This window comes from Dicentrarchus labrax, unplaced genomic scaffold (genome assembly GCF_905237075.1).
Source record: "Dicentrarchus labrax unplaced genomic scaffold, dlabrax2021, whole genome shotgun sequence".
Lineage (NCBI taxonomy): Eukaryota > Metazoa > Chordata > Actinopteri > Moronidae > Dicentrarchus > Dicentrarchus labrax.
Window position 1 is genome coordinate 24,430,834 of NW_026136710.1, and position 18,090 is coordinate 24,448,923.

Below are 18,090 nucleotides of genomic sequence, written 5' to 3' on the forward strand. Positions count from 1 at the left end.
TTAAATCAGATAAAGTAATTATTGTAGGTGATTTTAATATTCATGTGGATGTTAACAATGACAGCCTTAGTAATGCATTTATATCATTAATAGACTCAATTGGCTTCTGTCAGAGTGTAAATAAACCAACTCATTGTTTTAATCACACTCTTGACCTCGTTCTATCATATGGCATTGATATTGAACATTTAATAGTCTTCCCACATAATCCTTTCCTATCTGACCATTATTTAATAACTTTTGAATTCACACTATTAGATTATAAGCCATTAGGCAAAACTTCCTACAGCAGATGTCTATCTGACAGTGCTGTAGCTAAATTTAAGGAGGAGATTCCTTCAGTGTTTAATTCAATGCCATGTCTGAATTTAACAGAGTCCTATAATAACTTTGGTCCCTCTGAAATTGATAATCTTGTCGATAGTGCTGCAGGCTCACTACAATCAACATTAGACTCTGTCGCTCCTATAAAAAGGAAATTATTAAAACATAGGAGATTAGCACTGTGGTACAACCACCAAACCCGTCAATTAAAGCAAAAAGCTGGGAAATCTGAAAGGAAATGGCGCTCTTCCAAATTATTAGAATATCGCTCAATTTGGCAAGATAATCTTAAAACTTACAGAAAGGCCCTCCGTTATGTCAGAGGAGCCTATTACTCAGCACTAATAGAAGAAAATAAGAATAACCCTAGGTTCCTCTTCAGCACTGTAGCCAGGCTGACAGAGAGTCACAGCTCTATTGAGCCACATATCCCCATAAACTTAAGTAGCAACGACTTTATGAGCTTCTTTTATAATACAATTATTACTATTAGAGAGAAACTTAATCACCAAATGCCATCAACAGTTATCAGTGGCTCTCCAAGTTCAGGGACTTTTGCTAATGTAAACTTAAGTAATGTAAACTGTTTTTCTGCTATCGATCTTCATCAGTTAACTTCAATCATTTCTTCATCAAAGCCACCAACCTGTCTATTAGACCAGATCCCAACTAGGCTGCTTAAAGAAGTTGTTCCCTTAATTGGCACTTCTTTACTGGATATGATTAATCTTTCTTTATTATCAGGATATGTACCACAGTCCTTTAAAGTAGCTGTAATTAAACCCCTTCTTAAAAAGCCCACTCTCGACCCAGGGGTTTTAGCCAATTATAGACCAATCTCTAACCTCCCCTTCCTCTCTAAGATTCTGGAGAAAGTAGTTGCCAAACAGTTGTGTGACTTTCTACATAAGGATTTTCAGTCAGGATTTAGAGTTCATCATAGCACAGAGACAGCTCTGGTTAAAGTTAATAATGACCTTTTGATTGCTTCTGACAATGGTCTTGTCTCTGTACTTGTATTATTGGATCTTAGTGCTGCATTTGACACCATTGACCATAATATTCTTTTACAGAGACTTGAGCATCAAATTGGCATTAAAGGAACCGCACTAAGCTGGTTTAAGTCAAACTTATCAGATCGTTCTCAGTTTGTACATGTTAACGATGAATCTTCAATAAATACTACAGTTAGTCATGGAGTTCCACAAGGTTCTGTACTTGGACCAATACTATTTCCTTTATATATGCTCCCTTTAGGAAAAAATATTAGGAATCACTCCATTAACTTTCTCTGTTATGCAGATGATATGCAGTTATATCTATCGATCAAGCCCGATGAAATTAAATAAAATCCTAGATGAGCTGCAATTTTCTGATGTTAAACCAATAACCTTAGAGATTCACTGTCTAAAGATGTAGTTACTCTAGATGGCATTACCTTGGCCTCTAGCACCACTGTCAGGAATCTTGGAGTTATCTTTGATCAGGATTTGTCATTTAATTCCCACATAAAGCAGACCTCTAGGACTGCCTTCTTTCATTTACGTAATATTACAAAAATTAGACACATCCTATCACAGACAGATGCAGAAAAACTAATCCATGCATTTGTTACTTCAAGGCTGGATTACTGCAACTCTTTATTATCAGGTTGCCCCAATAAGTCCATTAAAACGCTCCAATTAATCCAAAACGCTGCAGCACGAGTACTGACAGGAACTAGAAAAAGAGATCACATCTCTCCTGTACTAGCTTCTCTGCACTGGCTCCCTGTAAAATTTAGAATAGAATTTAAAATCCTCCTCCTCACCTATAAAGCTCTTCATGGTCAGGCCCCTTCATATCTTAAAGAGCTCATAGTACCCTATTACCCCCCTAGAACAATACGTTCTCTGAATGCTGGGCTACTTGTGGTTCCTATAGTCTCAAAAAGTAGAACAGGAGCCAGAGCCTTCAGTTACCAAGCTCCTCTCCTGTGGAACCAGCTTCCAGTTGCGGTTCGGGAGGCAGACACCCTCACCACATTCAAGAGTAGGCTTAAGACATTCCTCTTTGATAAAGCTTATAGTTAGGGCTGGCTCAGGTGAGTCCTGAACCATCCCTTAGTTATGCTGCTATAGGCCTAGCCCTAGACTATCGGGGGATTTCCCATGATGCAATGAGCTCCTCTCTTCCTCTCTCTGTCTTTATGCACTTATTCATGTCCCATTAATGCATGTTACTAACTTCACTTCTTCCCCGGAGTTCTTGTGCTTTCTCGTCTCGCAGGTTCTCATGGATCCTGGTGGAGCCTCCTGCCATGGCCCTGCTTGACTGCACTTGCCAATATCACTGATATTAGTGTTATTATTATTATAAGTATTATTATTGCTACGGTTACTGTTGTTACTACTCATTGTCCCCCATCGTTGCTGTTGTCATGTTCATCATCATCAGTCACTACTATTAGTGTAGTTGTTGCTACTGTTGTTGCTGTGCACCTGTCTCTCTCTCTCTCACACCAACTGGTCGAGACAGACGACCACCCACCTCGAGCCGGAGGATCTGTCCTAGGTTTCTGCCTTTTAACAGGCAGTTTTTCCTTGCCCTTGTCGCCAAGTGCTTGCTCATGGTGTTACTGTTGGGTCTCTGTAAATAATGTTATAAGGAGTTTGGTCTACACCTGCTCTATCTGGAAAGTGTCCTAAGATAACTTCTGTTATGAATTGGTGCTATACAAATAAAATTGAATTGAAAAATTGAATTGAATTGATCTGGCCTATGCAATCTGATAGTGGGTAATGGAACAAATATCAATATAAGTAGTAGTAAAAACGTGACACATGAACCATTTACCTCGTTTGCATTAGAGTGGTAGAGGGATTTAAAGAAGCAGATACCTTGAAACCTTGCTTATTCAAGATGAAATAATCTGTATGTCTTAATATCACTTGGGAGAAATGGGGAAATTGTATGGAGTTATTTTAGCGCCAACTAAAATTGAATCTGAATTTAATAGTTTTGATTTGAAATGTTCAAAGTTAATATTGTGTACAAAATTTGATATTGTATTTAAATTGAATCTAATGTTGAATTGAACTCATTGCTTTTAACTTGTGAGACTTATTTAAATTTTCAAATCCAGAGGCACTCATCCAGGGGACTACTACAACCCGCTTTCTGGGTATGTAGGCCAACTAGTAGATAGACAGATAGATAGATACTTTATTTATCCCAAGAAAAATTCAAGAATCCAGTAGCATACAAAATACAAAACATACATTACATACATTAAACATACATTAAACTAAAATTAAAAACCCTAACCCTAAGAATATAAGTATAAGGGAAATCAGTTCAGAGATGTAAATGTTACAGTGCTTTTTATAGAGAAAAACTGCAGTTCCAAAGTATACTTGTATTTGTTTACAGATCAGTCTTGCTCAGTTCAGTATGGCGTACAGCAGGCCGAATATCGCATACTATATTTAGATTGAAAAAAAATTCAAATTCAAAACTATTAAATTCATATTCAATTTGTGTTGGTAATAAAACAACCCCATAACATTTTCTAGGTTCTAGTGATTCGCAGATTACATCTGGAAAAAATGTGTAATTAGATTATAGTAACATTATCAAGGATTTTCGTTTAGATTTAAAAAAACGATAACAAATGCTGTATTCTGTAGAGCTCTGGGCTCTATAGATCTTGATAGGAGAATGGGATCAATCTCATGTTATTACATTATGTCACACACATGCCCACACAGCTTTTGATGAACTCTGAACTCTGGGGCCACTGGACACAATTACCAATTTTGTGGGGAGTAGCAGAAAAGTAATATAATTAGTTATGTAACTAAATACTGTTGGCAGGGAGTAATAAGTAAAGTAATATTAGTTTTGAAAAGAGTAACAATTAATGCATTTTTTAAGTAGGCTAGGCTAACTATCCTAAATAAATAATGAAAGAATTCCCATCACTATATAGCCTATATCCTATCATATATTATATCACTACTATTAAAGCATTATGTACTCTTCGGTATAACATATGAATGAGGTGATGATAAAATTGTAATATTTGTCTCGTGGCAGCTCTGTACGGACTGCAAATAAGTCACGTGACGACAGCACGTGACTGGGTTCAGAGTTGAAAGTCAAACGGTACTGCGGCTCCTCAGCATGGCAGTCTTGGTTGGACGTAGAGCCCTGCTGCAAGCTTTCCGCGTGCACACAGCGGACCGGGACAGCGCGTGCAGGCTGGCGGCTGCCTCGTCCTCTTTGAAACAGTATGTGTTCTGCGGTATAGGCTCGCCCTCTTTCCGAAACGGTTACGGTGTGCTGACACGACACTACAGCTCCGACTTGAAGGATGACCTGCGCGTCAGATATCTGGACGGAGAGGATGCCGGTAAGTTCCGCTCACTCGGAACTCCTGTTTTACTTTTTGGATAGAAGAGCTGTTATGGTCGAAACCGAAACGTCGGCAGCGTTCCAGTGAACGGGAATCTGTTGTGATACGGTGTAAGGTCAACTATCAAGATCTAAACAGAAAGGGAGCTCCGCCCACCATCAAAGTGGAGGATACGCGCTTACGTCACAGTTTTACGTAATAGCTCCTCTGCTCTGCAAAACTTCTGACAAGTAATAACAATATAGCCTCAAACTGGCAATATTTGAAAAAATTCTATATCTTAATCTCAAACCGTGGAAAAACTGAAATATTGGCTATAAGAACAACATTTCTAAAAATTACAATTCCCCCAAAAATGAAAAAATACAATTTAAAACTTTTAATGAAACTTATCCTTCAAATGAATTATTTTGATTTAAATTTAATGTAGATAAATGTTACCTATGCAACGCAATAGCTGTACTATGATCCAAAGCATGTGGAGATCATGCATGATTAGCTAATCTCCAAATCCATAAATATAGCTTTCCCCCCTACTATCTATTTAGATTGTAGCAATTTATAATATGAACAAATTTAATTTCTTGTCAGTAATATAATTATTTTTTTTTAAGTCTATTTTTTGGGCTTTTATTGCCTTTATTATAGTGACAGCTGAAGATAGACAGGAAAGGGGGTCAGAGAGAGGGGATGACACGCAGCAAAGGGCCGCAGTGCGGAGTCGAACCCTGGGCCGCTGCAGCAAGGACTCATCCTCGGTACATGGGTCGCCAGCTCTACCCACTGAGCTATCCGGGTGCCCAGTAATGTTATAATTATGACAAAATATAACATATACAAATGTTGAATTGCCAAATCAATTCAGTGTGGCAGGTATGTCAAAAATTCTGAATATGATTTTTTTCCCCCTTTTTTTTCATTATTTTACCCTCTTATGTTACTGTGTTGACTCAAAAAGCTATCAAAAGTATGTTCCTGCAGTAGAGGAGGCTGCACTTTCAAGACCGCATTTCTAGGACCCTAGTTTTTCATGACAGTGTCACCTAGCCAAATACTACTTTCTATTATGGTTTTAAAGGTTTATTCTACCCAAATACCACTTTATCCAAGTACTTCTATATAGAGTTGCATGTTGTGCAATTTGTGTAATTAGCTCATTATACTATATAAATATGGAATCATATGCTATGCCTTTGCAGTCACTAGATCTGAAGATATTTGAAAAGTTGGAGAGAGACAAAACAAGGACTACTCTAGGGGCAGAATCAAGTTCTTCTATATAAACATCAAGCAACAACCAATTAAACTTGATGGTTTCCTGTCCCTCTGGGTATAGAGGGACAGTTCAAATGGGGACGACAGATCTGTGTCTTAGGGGGATTATGATTAACATTAGACCTTGAAGAAAGGGTGCTGGATCCTTTTATGTAGTCAATAATAAAAAAAGAGACTAGGACAGCACTCCAACTTTAATGGATGGATGGAATATAACTTGCCACTTGGATGCCATTTTTCAGCGTTCATTCTTGAAGACTCAAAAATGTTATCAATATCAATAAAAAAATATATTAATGATTATTCATCAAAGGAAGGGCCGAGCTCATACACCAGAGTGTAAGTTGCGGGTCTGATCCAGATGTGCAGGAACAGTCACTTTGTAATCTTGGGAATACATGTTAATGATCATCTCAGCCTTGAGCACAGGAAGGGAGAAAAAGGAGCATCCCAGCTGAATGTTATGTAATCTTTCGTAGGCAGCAAAGCAAGTTTTGTCGGCATCATTGTTAAATGGATCATACAATTGGTCTCTAGTGTTATTCAGGTCAAAGGTTTACTGAGAAGAAAAATAAATTGGCTCATAATAAAATGCACAATAATATATGACTATGGAAAACTTAAAAGAAATGATACATTTTGCTTCAACATATTGTACATCCTATACACGTCTTTTCTGCTCTATGGAAATGGAGTTTTCATGCTGTGATGTTGGTAGATTGTATCATGGTGTTATGTGATGTCTAGGAGTTATGTGTGCGCCATTGATAATCAGCATAATGTAACTCTGTCTTCCAGGTATCGTCGTTGTTGGGATAAATCGACCAAAAGCCAAAAATGCCATAAGCAAAAATCTGGTTAAAATGGTATGTATTTCTATTTTCTCTTGTATTTATCTGACCAATGATTGGTAACATATGTGAAGCTGGAATTTTGCTTCTCTGGGCTGTATGTAGGCTAGTGTGGTCACTCAGAGACATTCACATGGCAAGTTGAATCAGATTTGAGATTTGGAAGGTGTGCACATTGGCTCTACTAGGAGCCTCGGCAGCCTATGGTTACCAGCGATATCCCAAGGGTACATTTGCAGAGATGTCTATGTATATCCTTGGAGAAGGCTCATTCCAGCTCCACTACTGACTTAACAGTGTATGGGAAGTGCTCAGTAGGTCTTTCAAAAAATACTGACCTTCCTGTATGTCTTAATTGTCTTCAAGCACTGAGGTTTCTTTTTTTCTGATCTGTTATCATTTCTGATGTCTGTCTTGAAATGTTAGGGGTGTAAGAAAATATTTATATATTTGATTATCACAATGTTTTGTGATATTGTATCAATTCACAAAAACACTATTGATTTTTGTGTTCAAAATCCAACCAGTAGATTGCAGTGTTGTAAACATAAACTGAGGGTTATGATGTTTGATGTTACAGCGACTGTGATAAATACAAATGCAGATCCCACTGTCCTGGTTGCATAAAAAGGTCAACTTTTTTTAATGCATATGGTGGTGTGTTCTTCTTCCTGTGATGCTTTTAAAAATAATGTTTTTTAAAAATTGCAATATCTCCTTGCTTACGGTATCACAATATCTTTGTTCGTTCGAATCGTTCCCCTGTATTGTGATACGTATTGTGTCGTCAGATTCTTGCTAACACACAGCCTTATGAAATATGCTGTTTTTCTATTATTATTTGATTATTATTATTATTATTATTATTATTATTGTCGTCAAGCAACATTGAGTGAGTTTTACATTTAAGTTATGAGACATTTATAAAATGTTATTTATGAGCAATTCTTTGGAATAAGACAAAGAAAATGTATCTTCCAGATGTCCGAGGCCGTGGAGGACATCAAGAAAAACAACAAAGTGCGCAGTGTCATTTTATGCAGTCTTGCTCCTGGGATCTTCTGTGCAGGTACGCTGGATTTTTTTGTACATTTTTTTTGATTGCTGGAATCTGATGTTTGGAACATACTCTGTGTGCAGGTGCAGACCTGAAGGAGAGGGCCAAGATGCACCAGAGTGAAGTTGGACCATTTGTGTCCAAAGCAAGAGCACTCATCACAGAGCTGGGTAAAGAATGATGAGTTCAGTGACTGTCCATGACTTTATTGTAAATTTATTGACTATTCTACACAATAGACGGCGATGCATTGTTCATGAAAATATCTCAAGTAATTCTGATGTCATTACTTGGAAAAAGTGGAAGAAGCTTTCGTTAATGGAGATCATCCAGTATCAGAATTAACAGTGCTGGAGCTATAGATTATCAAACGCAACCTGTACAAAACTCTTATTTAATAAAAGATAAATCAGAGTTTTGCACAGATTTGCGTGTGCAGGTGCTTTTGGCCCCTAAAGCTCTTGTTAATGAAATAAAAAAAAAGAGAGTCGGGGAAAGCACAATTAGACTTTGTATTATGATGGTCATGGTTTTGTACCTCAGCCATACTGTTATAATAGAGCTTCTGACAGAGTTCTATATCAGACAGCAGTTACTATCTTCTCACCTGGCTAAAGCTAGGAACATATTTCAGTTGATTATTTTTCAATTCAATTCAATTTTATTTGTATAGCGCCAATTCATAACAGAAGTTATCTCAGGACACTTTTCAAATAGAGCAGGTCTAGACTGAACTCTTTATAACATTATTTACAGAGACCCAACAGTACCACCATGAGCAAGCACTTGGTGACAAGGGCAAGGAAAAACTGCCTGTTAAAAGGCAGAAACCTCGGACAGACCCCTATTCTAGGTGGGTGGCTGTCTGCCTCGAACAGTTGGGGCTAGAGAGGGAGAGGGGGGTAGAGGGGTAAATAGAGAAGGACAGAGACAAAGGTGCACAGCAACAACAGCAGCAACAACTATATTAGTAGAAATGACCTTGATAAAATATTTTATAGTGAGAGTCTCTGGGTAGGTCGTTATTTTCTAAATAAAAAGCCCTGGCATAGCGAGCACTGGGGGGAACCTGAAGTTGAGTAGTCGTCTGAAGTAGTTTAGGTAATACCAGGGTTCCCACACATCCTGGAAAACCTGGATATTTAGGGATTAGCCTACCAGTCATGGCAATTGATAGTGACCAAATATCCTGTCCTGGAAAATGTTTGTTGTATTGTAGCCCCTCACTCAGATTGCTTACATAAACCTGGGTTAAAGGAAAACTGTAGTAAACTGTAGACAAATCAGTGGAGACGCTGCAGAAAAACTGGCTGCAACAGTGCAACAGTAACACAGTGTCCCATAAACACTGATTTCTTAAAGCTGCAGTAGGTAAGTTCTATAAAAAAATTACTTTTTGTCATATTCTCTGAAACGTTCACTCTTTCCTGACAGTAGTACATGAGACAGATCATCTTTAAAATTCTGGCTCCTCCTAGTGCTCCGAATGGTATTAACAAGAATCAACTGGGCCTGAATGAAAACAACCAATCAGAGGCATGGAAGATAGAAAGACAATTCAGGTTGGATGCTTAAAGATAGTTGATCATTAAGTCTCATTCCCAGTTCCCAAAGTGTCTGTGTTTGACGACCTGGAAATGTAACTCAACAATCAACTATCTTTTTGGCTCGGATTGGTTGTTTTTTGGTTCAGAGCACTAGAAGGAGCCAGAGGAACAAATTTATTTTTTATTTTTCACAGATTAGCTGTCTCATGTGCCACTGTCAGGATATACCTTTCAGCACATATTATAAAAACTTATTTTAATAAAAATGACCTACTGCAGCTTTAAAAACAGCGGGAACCCTGAATATGTACATTTTCTCATCTCTTGGCCGGCTTCTTTTCTCTTCTAGGTAACCTGCCGGTACCAACAATTGCTGCAATAGATGGGGCTGCCTTAGGAGGAGGCTTGGAAATGGCGCTTGCTTGTGACATAAGGATTTCCTGTAAGACTCAGTGGACTGAGGTTTGAGGTTAAATAAGTCTGCCTCTGCTTTATGTGTGGTTAATGGTTATTAGCAGCGCAAACATGTTTTGGTTACTTGTAGTTGGTGATGTCTTGTGGCTTCTCTTTGCTACTCTAATGTTCTGCTTCAGTCTGTTTCTGGTCTGGATTGATTCTGTACCCACTTCCATAGGCCCCTCCTTAACCTGACAAAGATAAGATGTTACGTAAAGATAATGATATGTGTTGGTGATATGATTTTGGCCTATGTACAAAGTAAACTTACAGTAGTTGTGACTCCATGTCACTGTACTGAATGTATACCTAGTGATGTTATTGAATTATCATTAATTGATGTAATAAATATACTGGTAGTAGTGTTATTATGTGTAAGTATTAATACTGCTCTTTGACGTCTGCAGCCAATACAGCGAAGATGGGACTAGTTGAGACCAAACTTGCGATTATTCCTGGAGCAGGTAAGGCAGGATTTCTTATTTCATAATGTAAATTATCATAAATATCATTGAATCATTAAATAAACATTTCATAAATTCATAATACTGCTGCATACACTGATGGTGCAGAACAAGTTATCTTGAGGTCTGCTGTAGAAATTCAGAGGAAATGTGAATAAATGAAATCTGAATGACCACACTTGCAAGCTGACTGATTTACTTACTTATTTACTACAGGCCTGATTTAGATGAAATTGGTGGAAGTGTGTAGCATGGGCTAAGGCAGAACCCATTAAAGTCCCCTCCTGTTAAAAATCTATGTTTCTAGTTCTTACAGTGTGATGTTTTATGTTTTATGTATGTGTGTATGGGCCTGCCAGCATGATTTTCAATTCAATGCAGTTTTATTTGTATAGTGCCAATTCATAACAGAAGTTATCTCAGGACGCTTTTCAAATACAGCAGGTCTAGACCGAACTTTTTATAACATGAGAGAGAGAGGGAGGGAGGGAGGGAGGGAGAGAGAGAGAGAGAGAGAGAGAGAGAGAGAGAGGAGAGAGAGAGAGCGAGCGAGCAGGTCTAGACCGAACTCTTTTTAACATGAGAGAGAGAGGGAGAGGGGGAGAGAGAGAGAGAGAGAGGCTCAGTGCACCATGGGAAATCCCCCGATAGTCTAGGCCTATAGCAGCATAACTAAGGGATGGTTCAGGACTCACCTGATCCAGCCCTAACTATAAGCTTTATCAAAGAGGAATGTCTTAAGCCTACTCTTGAATGTGGTGAGGGTGTCTGCCTCCCGAACCACAACTGGAAGCTGGTTCCACAGGAGAGGAGCTTGGTAACTGAAGGCTCTGGCTCCTGTTCTACTTTTAGAGACTATAGGAACCACAAGTAGCCCATCATTCAGAGAACGTAGTGTTCTAGAGGGGTAATAGGGTACTATGAGCTCTTTAAGAAATGAAGGGGCCTGACCATGAAGAGCTGTATAGGTGAGGAGGAGGATTTTAAAAAAGAAGGCAGTCCTGGAGGTCTGCTTTATGTGGGAGTTAAATGACAAGTCCTGATCAAAGATAACTCCAAGATTCCTGACAGTGGTGCTAGAGGCCAAGTTAATGCCATCTAGAGTAACTATATCTTTAGACAGTGAGTCTCTAATGTTTTTGGGGCCAAGAACAAGAATTTCATTTTTTTCTGAGTTTAACATCAGAAAATTGCAGCTCATCCAGGATTTTATGTCCTTAAGACATGTTTGTAATTTAGATAATTGTTTAATTTCATCAGGCTTGATCGATAGATATAACTGCATATCATCTGCATAACAGTGAAAGTTAATGGAGTGATTCCTAATAATTTTGCCTAAAGGGAGCATATATAAAGTAAATAGTATTGGTCCAAGTACAGAACCTTGTGGAACTCCATGACTAACTGTAGTATTTATTGAAGATTCATCGTTAACATGTACAAACTGCGAGCGATCTGATAAATATGACTTAAACCAGCTTAGTGCGGTTCCTTTAATGCCAATTTGATGCTCAAGTCTCTGTAAAAGAATATTATGGTCAATGGTGTCAAATGCAGCACTAAGATCTAATAATACTAGTACAGAGACCAGTCCATTGTCAGAAGCAGTCAGAAGGTCATTATTAACTTTAACCAGAGCTGTCTCTGTGCTATGATGAACTCTAGATCCTGACTGAAAATCCTCAAATAAACTATTGTTATGTAAAATTCACACAACTCTTTGGCGACTACCTTCTCCAGAATCTTAGAGAGGAAGGGGAGGTTAGAGATTGGTCTATAGTTGGCTAAAACCCCTGGGTCAAGAGTGGACTTTGTAAGAAGGGGTTTAATTACAGCTACTTTAAAGGACTGTGGTACATATCCTGATAATAAAGAAAGATTAATCATATCCAGTAAAGAAGTGCCAATTAAGGGAACAACTTCTTTAAGCAGCCTAGTTGGGATCGGGTCTAATAGACAGGTTGATGGCTTCGATGAAGAAATTATTGAAGTTAACTGATGAAGATCGATAGCAGAAAAACAGTCTAAATATATAGTTTACATTAGTAAATTCAGTGGTGATAGTGTACCTGTAACTGAACATACAACAAAACCAGCCAGCACAAACATCACTGTAGAAATGAAGCTGGTTGGCAGAGGCCTAGACTCTTACTGTCCTCCTATCAGCATCTGTGGTCGTGGCCATGTCCCATCCAGGTTTGTGTTTCCTGTGCAGGTGGTACACAGCGTCTACCCAGGGTGATTGGTGTCTCTCTTGCTAAGGAGCTAATCTTTGCTGCCCGGGTGGTGGATGGAACAGAGGCGTGTCGTCTGGGCCTCGTCAGTCATTCTGTGGAGCAGAATAAGAGTGGAGATGCTGCCTACCTGCGAGCTCTGGAGCTCGCCCGTGAGATTAACCCTCAGGTAATGAGAGCATTGCACCGACAAGGTGTGTGTGTGTGTGTGTGTGTGTGTGTGTGTGTGTGTGTGTGTGTGTGTGTGTGTGTGTGTGTGTGTGTGTGTGTGTGTGTGTGTGTGTGTGTGTGTGTGTGTGTGTGTGTGTGTGTGTGTACGCACTGAGGGAAAAAGGTGATATAGTTATTTTCATGACTACATGAACAGCTTTTTTCACTGTAGGCCTTGATAAGTGCATTATAATATTGTAGTGATTCAGAACAAAAACAGTTTATGTCACACCCAACAATTTATGTAACCTTTTAAAAGGGAAGTCACTCTTTGATTTCTGGGTCTACAGGGTCCAATTGCAATACGGATGGCAAAACTGGCAATCAACCAGGGGATAGAGGTAAGTCTTAGTGCAGGACTGATTTTACAGTACCCTTCCTTTGGCTAACTTACAAAACTCTTAACATCTGTTGAACCTTTGCAGTTTCATTTCAGTCATTAGATTTTTGGTTTTTTTTTCTTGTTTTTAAAAAAAAAAAAAAAAAAAGGTGGTTATTTAATTTTCGTTTTAGAAAATGCAAAAATCTAGAGTGCACACACATCTGCATCCAGGCTGGATATTCTCCATGATGTGTAGCACAGAAACAGTAACATGCAGTTGCCATATATCTTCTTCTTGTATAAGGTATAGGCATGGGATGTTACGAAAATTTCATGTCAGGGTTATCTTGGCCAAAATAATTGCAATACATGGTATTATCACAATAATCATGAAAATGTACTTCATACTTTTAAAATGGCACTAAAACATACTGGAATCACTTTAGATTACATTTAGTTTAGAAACACATTTATTGCATCCCAGATGTAATAAATGGGGGCGGCTGTGGCTCAGAGGCAGAGTGGGTCATTCCCAAATCGGAAGGTTGTGGGTTCGATCCCCAGCCCCTGGTGCCACATGTCGAAGTATCCTTGAGCAAGATACTGAATCCCAAATTGCTCCCGATTCCGTGTATCGGTGTGTGAATGTGTATGAATGTTAGTTTCTCTTCGATGGACTTTGCCATCACTGTGTGAATGTGTGTGAAAGGGTGAATGTGACACGTGAGTTGAGTGGTCGGAAGACTAGAAAGGCGCTATACAAGTACAGGTCCATTTACCATTTACCAGATAGGAAGCTCATCTCCCTCTTCTTTATTCTGGAATCTGTACTATTTCCACACATCCAGTTTTAACTTTTTCTTTGGGGGAATACAACGGGCAAGCCGAGCCTTCAGCCGAGGTGAAAGGATTAGGATTTTGGAATGACTGGAAAGATCCTCTTGTCCCTTTGTTTAAAAAGTGGAGAGCTAGACAGCTTTTTCAAGTCCAACCATGTGAAGATATTCATAATTGTTTTTTATCACAATAATATTGTATATCATTCAGGAATTCTAGGAATCTATACATTTCCAACTGCAGTGTGAACACAACACTAACAGAACCATGTTGTCTTTCAGGTGGATTTATCCACAGGTCTGGCAATTGAAGAGGCTTGCTACGCCCAGGTAAGTGATTTCACAAATATTTACCCTGCTGTATGAAATGTATACATTCAGTTCAGTTATTGGGTCGGCCTAGATAAGACTTTCATACATTATCTGTAGAATGGGTAAGGTATTTTCAGACGAAAAGCCCCTATCCGCCACTTGCTTGGATCTGCGGGGTCGCACTGCGCTCCTCATGTGAATAGACAGGCAGATAAGCTCTCCGTAAGTTAACACCAGGCGCTTGATGTGTGGTAACCATGGAAACAGCTGACAATCGGTGGCAATCCTGTCTTTGATACCAACCAGAGAGTCATTGTTGAAGCTAAACTTATATGTTGATAGCTAATTGATCATAGTCTAACTATAACCTTATAGCCCTTATAGACTTGTATGTATTTGTTAGCGTGTGAGACCACATACAAACAGCGTATAGCTTCTTCAAACGAATTCTCGTACTATAAAGCTCAGTTCAGATCAAATATGTGAGACAACTTCCAACTACTTGCTATGCACCTATGCAATGTTCTGAAAATCCAACAAAAAACATAAAAAACAAGAGCGCAGCTGTTCATTGGGGCTCTTTATCTGAGTCAATTTCATTGCTTGTGTCATACACACAAGGCTGTTCCTCAAACAAATGGTCAAACCCCAAAAAACTCTTCCACTAGCCGACAGTTTGTAACAGTTTGTAACCAACTGACTTTGCTACAAGCTGATTGGCTGTTGAAACTAACATGCCTTATGTTCTGAAACCAGATGGTTATTTTGGGAGACCTACGACAAATGCCCCCAGTTCAGAGGCAAATTGGCACTTGCTCCGTGAGGATGATCAGGTTGTGTGAACTGTTCAGCAACTAACCACAGTTTCAACTAGAGCTCCGCCAATGCCTGGCCAACACCGGATAAATATCTAACAGGCTAAATATCTGGTTGTGTTGGAGACGGTGGGGGAATACATGCAGTGAGCTACAGTGGCTGATCAGGCTAATTATCAGCTGATTATACTCAATTTCTAACTGCAGTATGCTGTGAAGGGTTTTTTTTAAACTACCTGTTATTAATGCTGGTATTATTGACTCCTCATGAAACATTTCAGTCAACCGTCTTATGTGTGTACACAGACCATGCAACCGCTCATGTTTAACTCGTGGGTAACCGTGACCCAAAGCGCACCTTTGGGCTTCAAGTCTATTTTCCAAAAATGCAGGTGACTTTTACTCTGTACCGTGCCTGAATGCATCCTGTGTATACTCAGATCGCCTACATAAACCCAGGTTAGAGGGAAACTGTAGTAGACTGAAAAATGGAGTGATTGATTGTAGTAAAGAATTGCCTGTGGCGAAAACAATGGGAAGCAAGCCAACGTCTCCCATAAACACTGACCTGTGCCACTTCATCATGAACCCTGCATAATTAAAGGGGAAAAAGAATGAATACTAGGCCTTCCTGTGAATTATGACTGTGTGTGAGCAAGTTCTATCCTGTATTGTCAAGAAAACTCCTGGAAAATGTCCTAGAAGAGTCCTGGAAAATGATTTCTTAAAAAGAGTTGATTGGCTGTAATTCATGCTGGTGTTGGATTGTATTGTATTATGAGAGGTCATTTTTCTATTTATTATTTATTATACACCTTAGTGCATTCTCCCTCATTGACTTGAGACAGACTTCAAACACAGAGGTTTATCTTGTTTAGCACTGACATGTTTGTGTTGTTTTTAAGGTGATCCCAACTAAAGATCGACTGGAGGGTTTGGCTGCGTTCAAGGAGAAGAGGCGTCCTCAGTATAAGGGGGAATGAGGCAACTTCTGGAAATAATTCTGCATTCAGCTCTCCTACTGTTCCACTGCTTCCAACATATTTATGAGGCAGACTGTACCCGCCAACACATTAACCTGTACAGTAACCAGCGGACAGCTCTCTGACTGCATCAACTAACACTTTAGGATTTGGAGAAACCGAGTAAACCAACCGAGCATTGACTCCCGCTTCAAACTGCAAACTAAAACATGAATTACTTGGTTGGTTATTGATGTTAGCAGTATGATTGGCAGTAGGTCACTAACCAGAGCACCTGTGTAGTGAACCAGTCAGTGCCATTAAAGAGCACTAAATAACCAGAGGTGTCTGCATAAAATCATAAGAGACTGGATTTCTCACTTAAATCATGACCACTGTGTGTAGGATGTAAAAATCTGGTGGTACCACTGTGGTAGTTACAGTAAAAGACACCGTGACCCAGGATGAACTGTCTGAAGCAGTGCAGTCTAAATCCAGTATTAATACAACCTTTTGCCATCAGAAACTACTACAATCACTACAAACCTTCTCTTCTTCAACAGTGAGTACGGTCCGTTAACATGTTGGTTAATGCAGCATCCTTAATGACGGGGCTCACATGACTTTAAAGAACACTGCAAATAAAAACTTTAATCAGAATCATTTTAAAAGTAATTACATAAACTCTACATGTGGTGGCTTTAAATAAAATAAAAGCTCATTCTCATCATGCCTAGCTAGTTTCAGTTACCAGATCAGTGGTGCTCATAAGGATGCAAACACTCAAGGTGCAACAGGAGGCCATTTATTAGCTGAAAAACATCCTGGTGCCCATCGCTACTCTTAAGTAGAAAAACAAATGTGTATTAAATCATATTGACATAATGCAAAAATATATGATTTTTAACAATGGAAGTTTGTTCTCAATTTTGGAAAAAGTAGTCAGAACAGAAAACTGAAGGTCCACTTACTGGCTTTTTCAAGAGCTTTAAACCACAGCTCAGTCTTAATCTGTGGATGGTGCTGATATAGATCATGACATTGGGTTAAAAGCCCTGAAAAAAGATTGTAAGTGGATCTTGAGTTACATTTCCTTCCCCATCTTTTCTACAGAGACTCCAACATACTTTTTTATCTTTTGTGCACAAGATTAAAGCTGCTATAGGTAACTTTTATGAAATTCTTTTTTGACATATTTGGTGAAACTTTCACTATATCCTGACAGTAATACATCAGACATCTACTGGGCCTGAACGAAAACAACTAATCAGAGCCAAGAAAAGATATAAAGACAATTTTGGGTTGGTTACTTGAAGATAATTTATTGTTGAGTCTCATTCCCAGCATTGGTTTTGATTTGATTTGATGACTTGGGAATGAAACTCAACCATGAACTATCTTGGCTCTGATTGGTTGCTTTCATTCAGAGCTGATGGATTCTTGCAAATGCCATTAGGAGCGCTAGATGGTCTTCTAGTCTTCATTGATTTAGGTATCTGAATGTTTTTGTAAACCAAGCCTCAAATTTCTTTTCTGAAACCGTGGATGAATGAATCAGTGGAGATGATGTGCTGTTATTCTAGTAAGTGAAGTCAGATTGGAACATGAGACCATATCACACGGTTGTAAATAAAACTTCTGTAACACAAAAACGCTTCTTCCCCTTCATAATTGTTTTGAGTGCACATAATTACTTGATGACATGAAGTTGCCATGATCTGTTCACATGCAGTTCTATAGTGTGTGGTAGAGATACAGTATATTGTGCCATATAGTTCATTAATGGGGATTTGAATTGTTCACATGCAATACAAGTAGAAGCTGGTGGAAACGGAGCACGGCATGGATTGCTGAAAATAAAAATAGAATCTGGATTCGGCATGAGTTGAACCGGGCTAGAAAAACTTGGCCCAATAACTGGAAAATTTGTGCATTAGGATCCCAAGAAACATGAGCCCAATCGACCTGATGGTTCTGTAATTAAGGCCCAAAAAGGGCAATTGTGGAAAGGCCATGCCCCTCACACCAT

The 18,090-nt window shown here is 38.9% G+C and overlaps 1 protein-coding gene across 1 annotated transcript; it reads left to right on the plus strand.

Annotated features, from left to right (window-relative positions):
* The first annotated feature begins 4,445 nt into the window (after window positions 1-4,445).
* auh (AU RNA binding protein/enoyl-CoA hydratase) lies at window positions 4,446-17,713 on the plus strand. The gene is made up of 10 exons (XM_051412366.1): window positions 4,446-4,717; window positions 6,794-6,861; window positions 7,828-7,915; window positions 7,987-8,073; window positions 9,800-9,892; window positions 10,314-10,370; window positions 12,586-12,773; window positions 13,105-13,155; window positions 14,255-14,302; window positions 16,005-17,713. Exons 1-10 carry the CDS (start codon window positions 4,489-4,491, stop codon window positions 16,080-16,082), a joined length of 987 nt encoding a protein of 328 aa, XP_051268326.1. The 5' UTR covers window positions 4,446-4,488; the 3' UTR covers window positions 16,083-17,713.
* The last annotated feature ends 377 nt before the right edge of the window (window positions 17,714-18,090 follow it).

Excerpts from the sequence above, each read along its gene's own strand:
- auh (XM_051412366.1), top strand. The coding sequence starts at position 4,489 with ATGGCAGTCTTGGTTGGACGTAGAGCCCTGCTGCAAGCTTTCCGCGTG. Across the intron at positions 9,893-10,313 it reads TTGTGACATAAGGATTTCCT|CCAATACAGCGAAGATGGGA; the intron begins GTAAGACTCAGT and ends TGACGTCTGCAG. Across the intron at positions 13,156-14,254 it reads CAATCAACCAGGGGATAGAG|GTGGATTTATCCACAGGTCT; the intron begins GTAAGTCTTAGT and ends GTTGTCTTTCAG.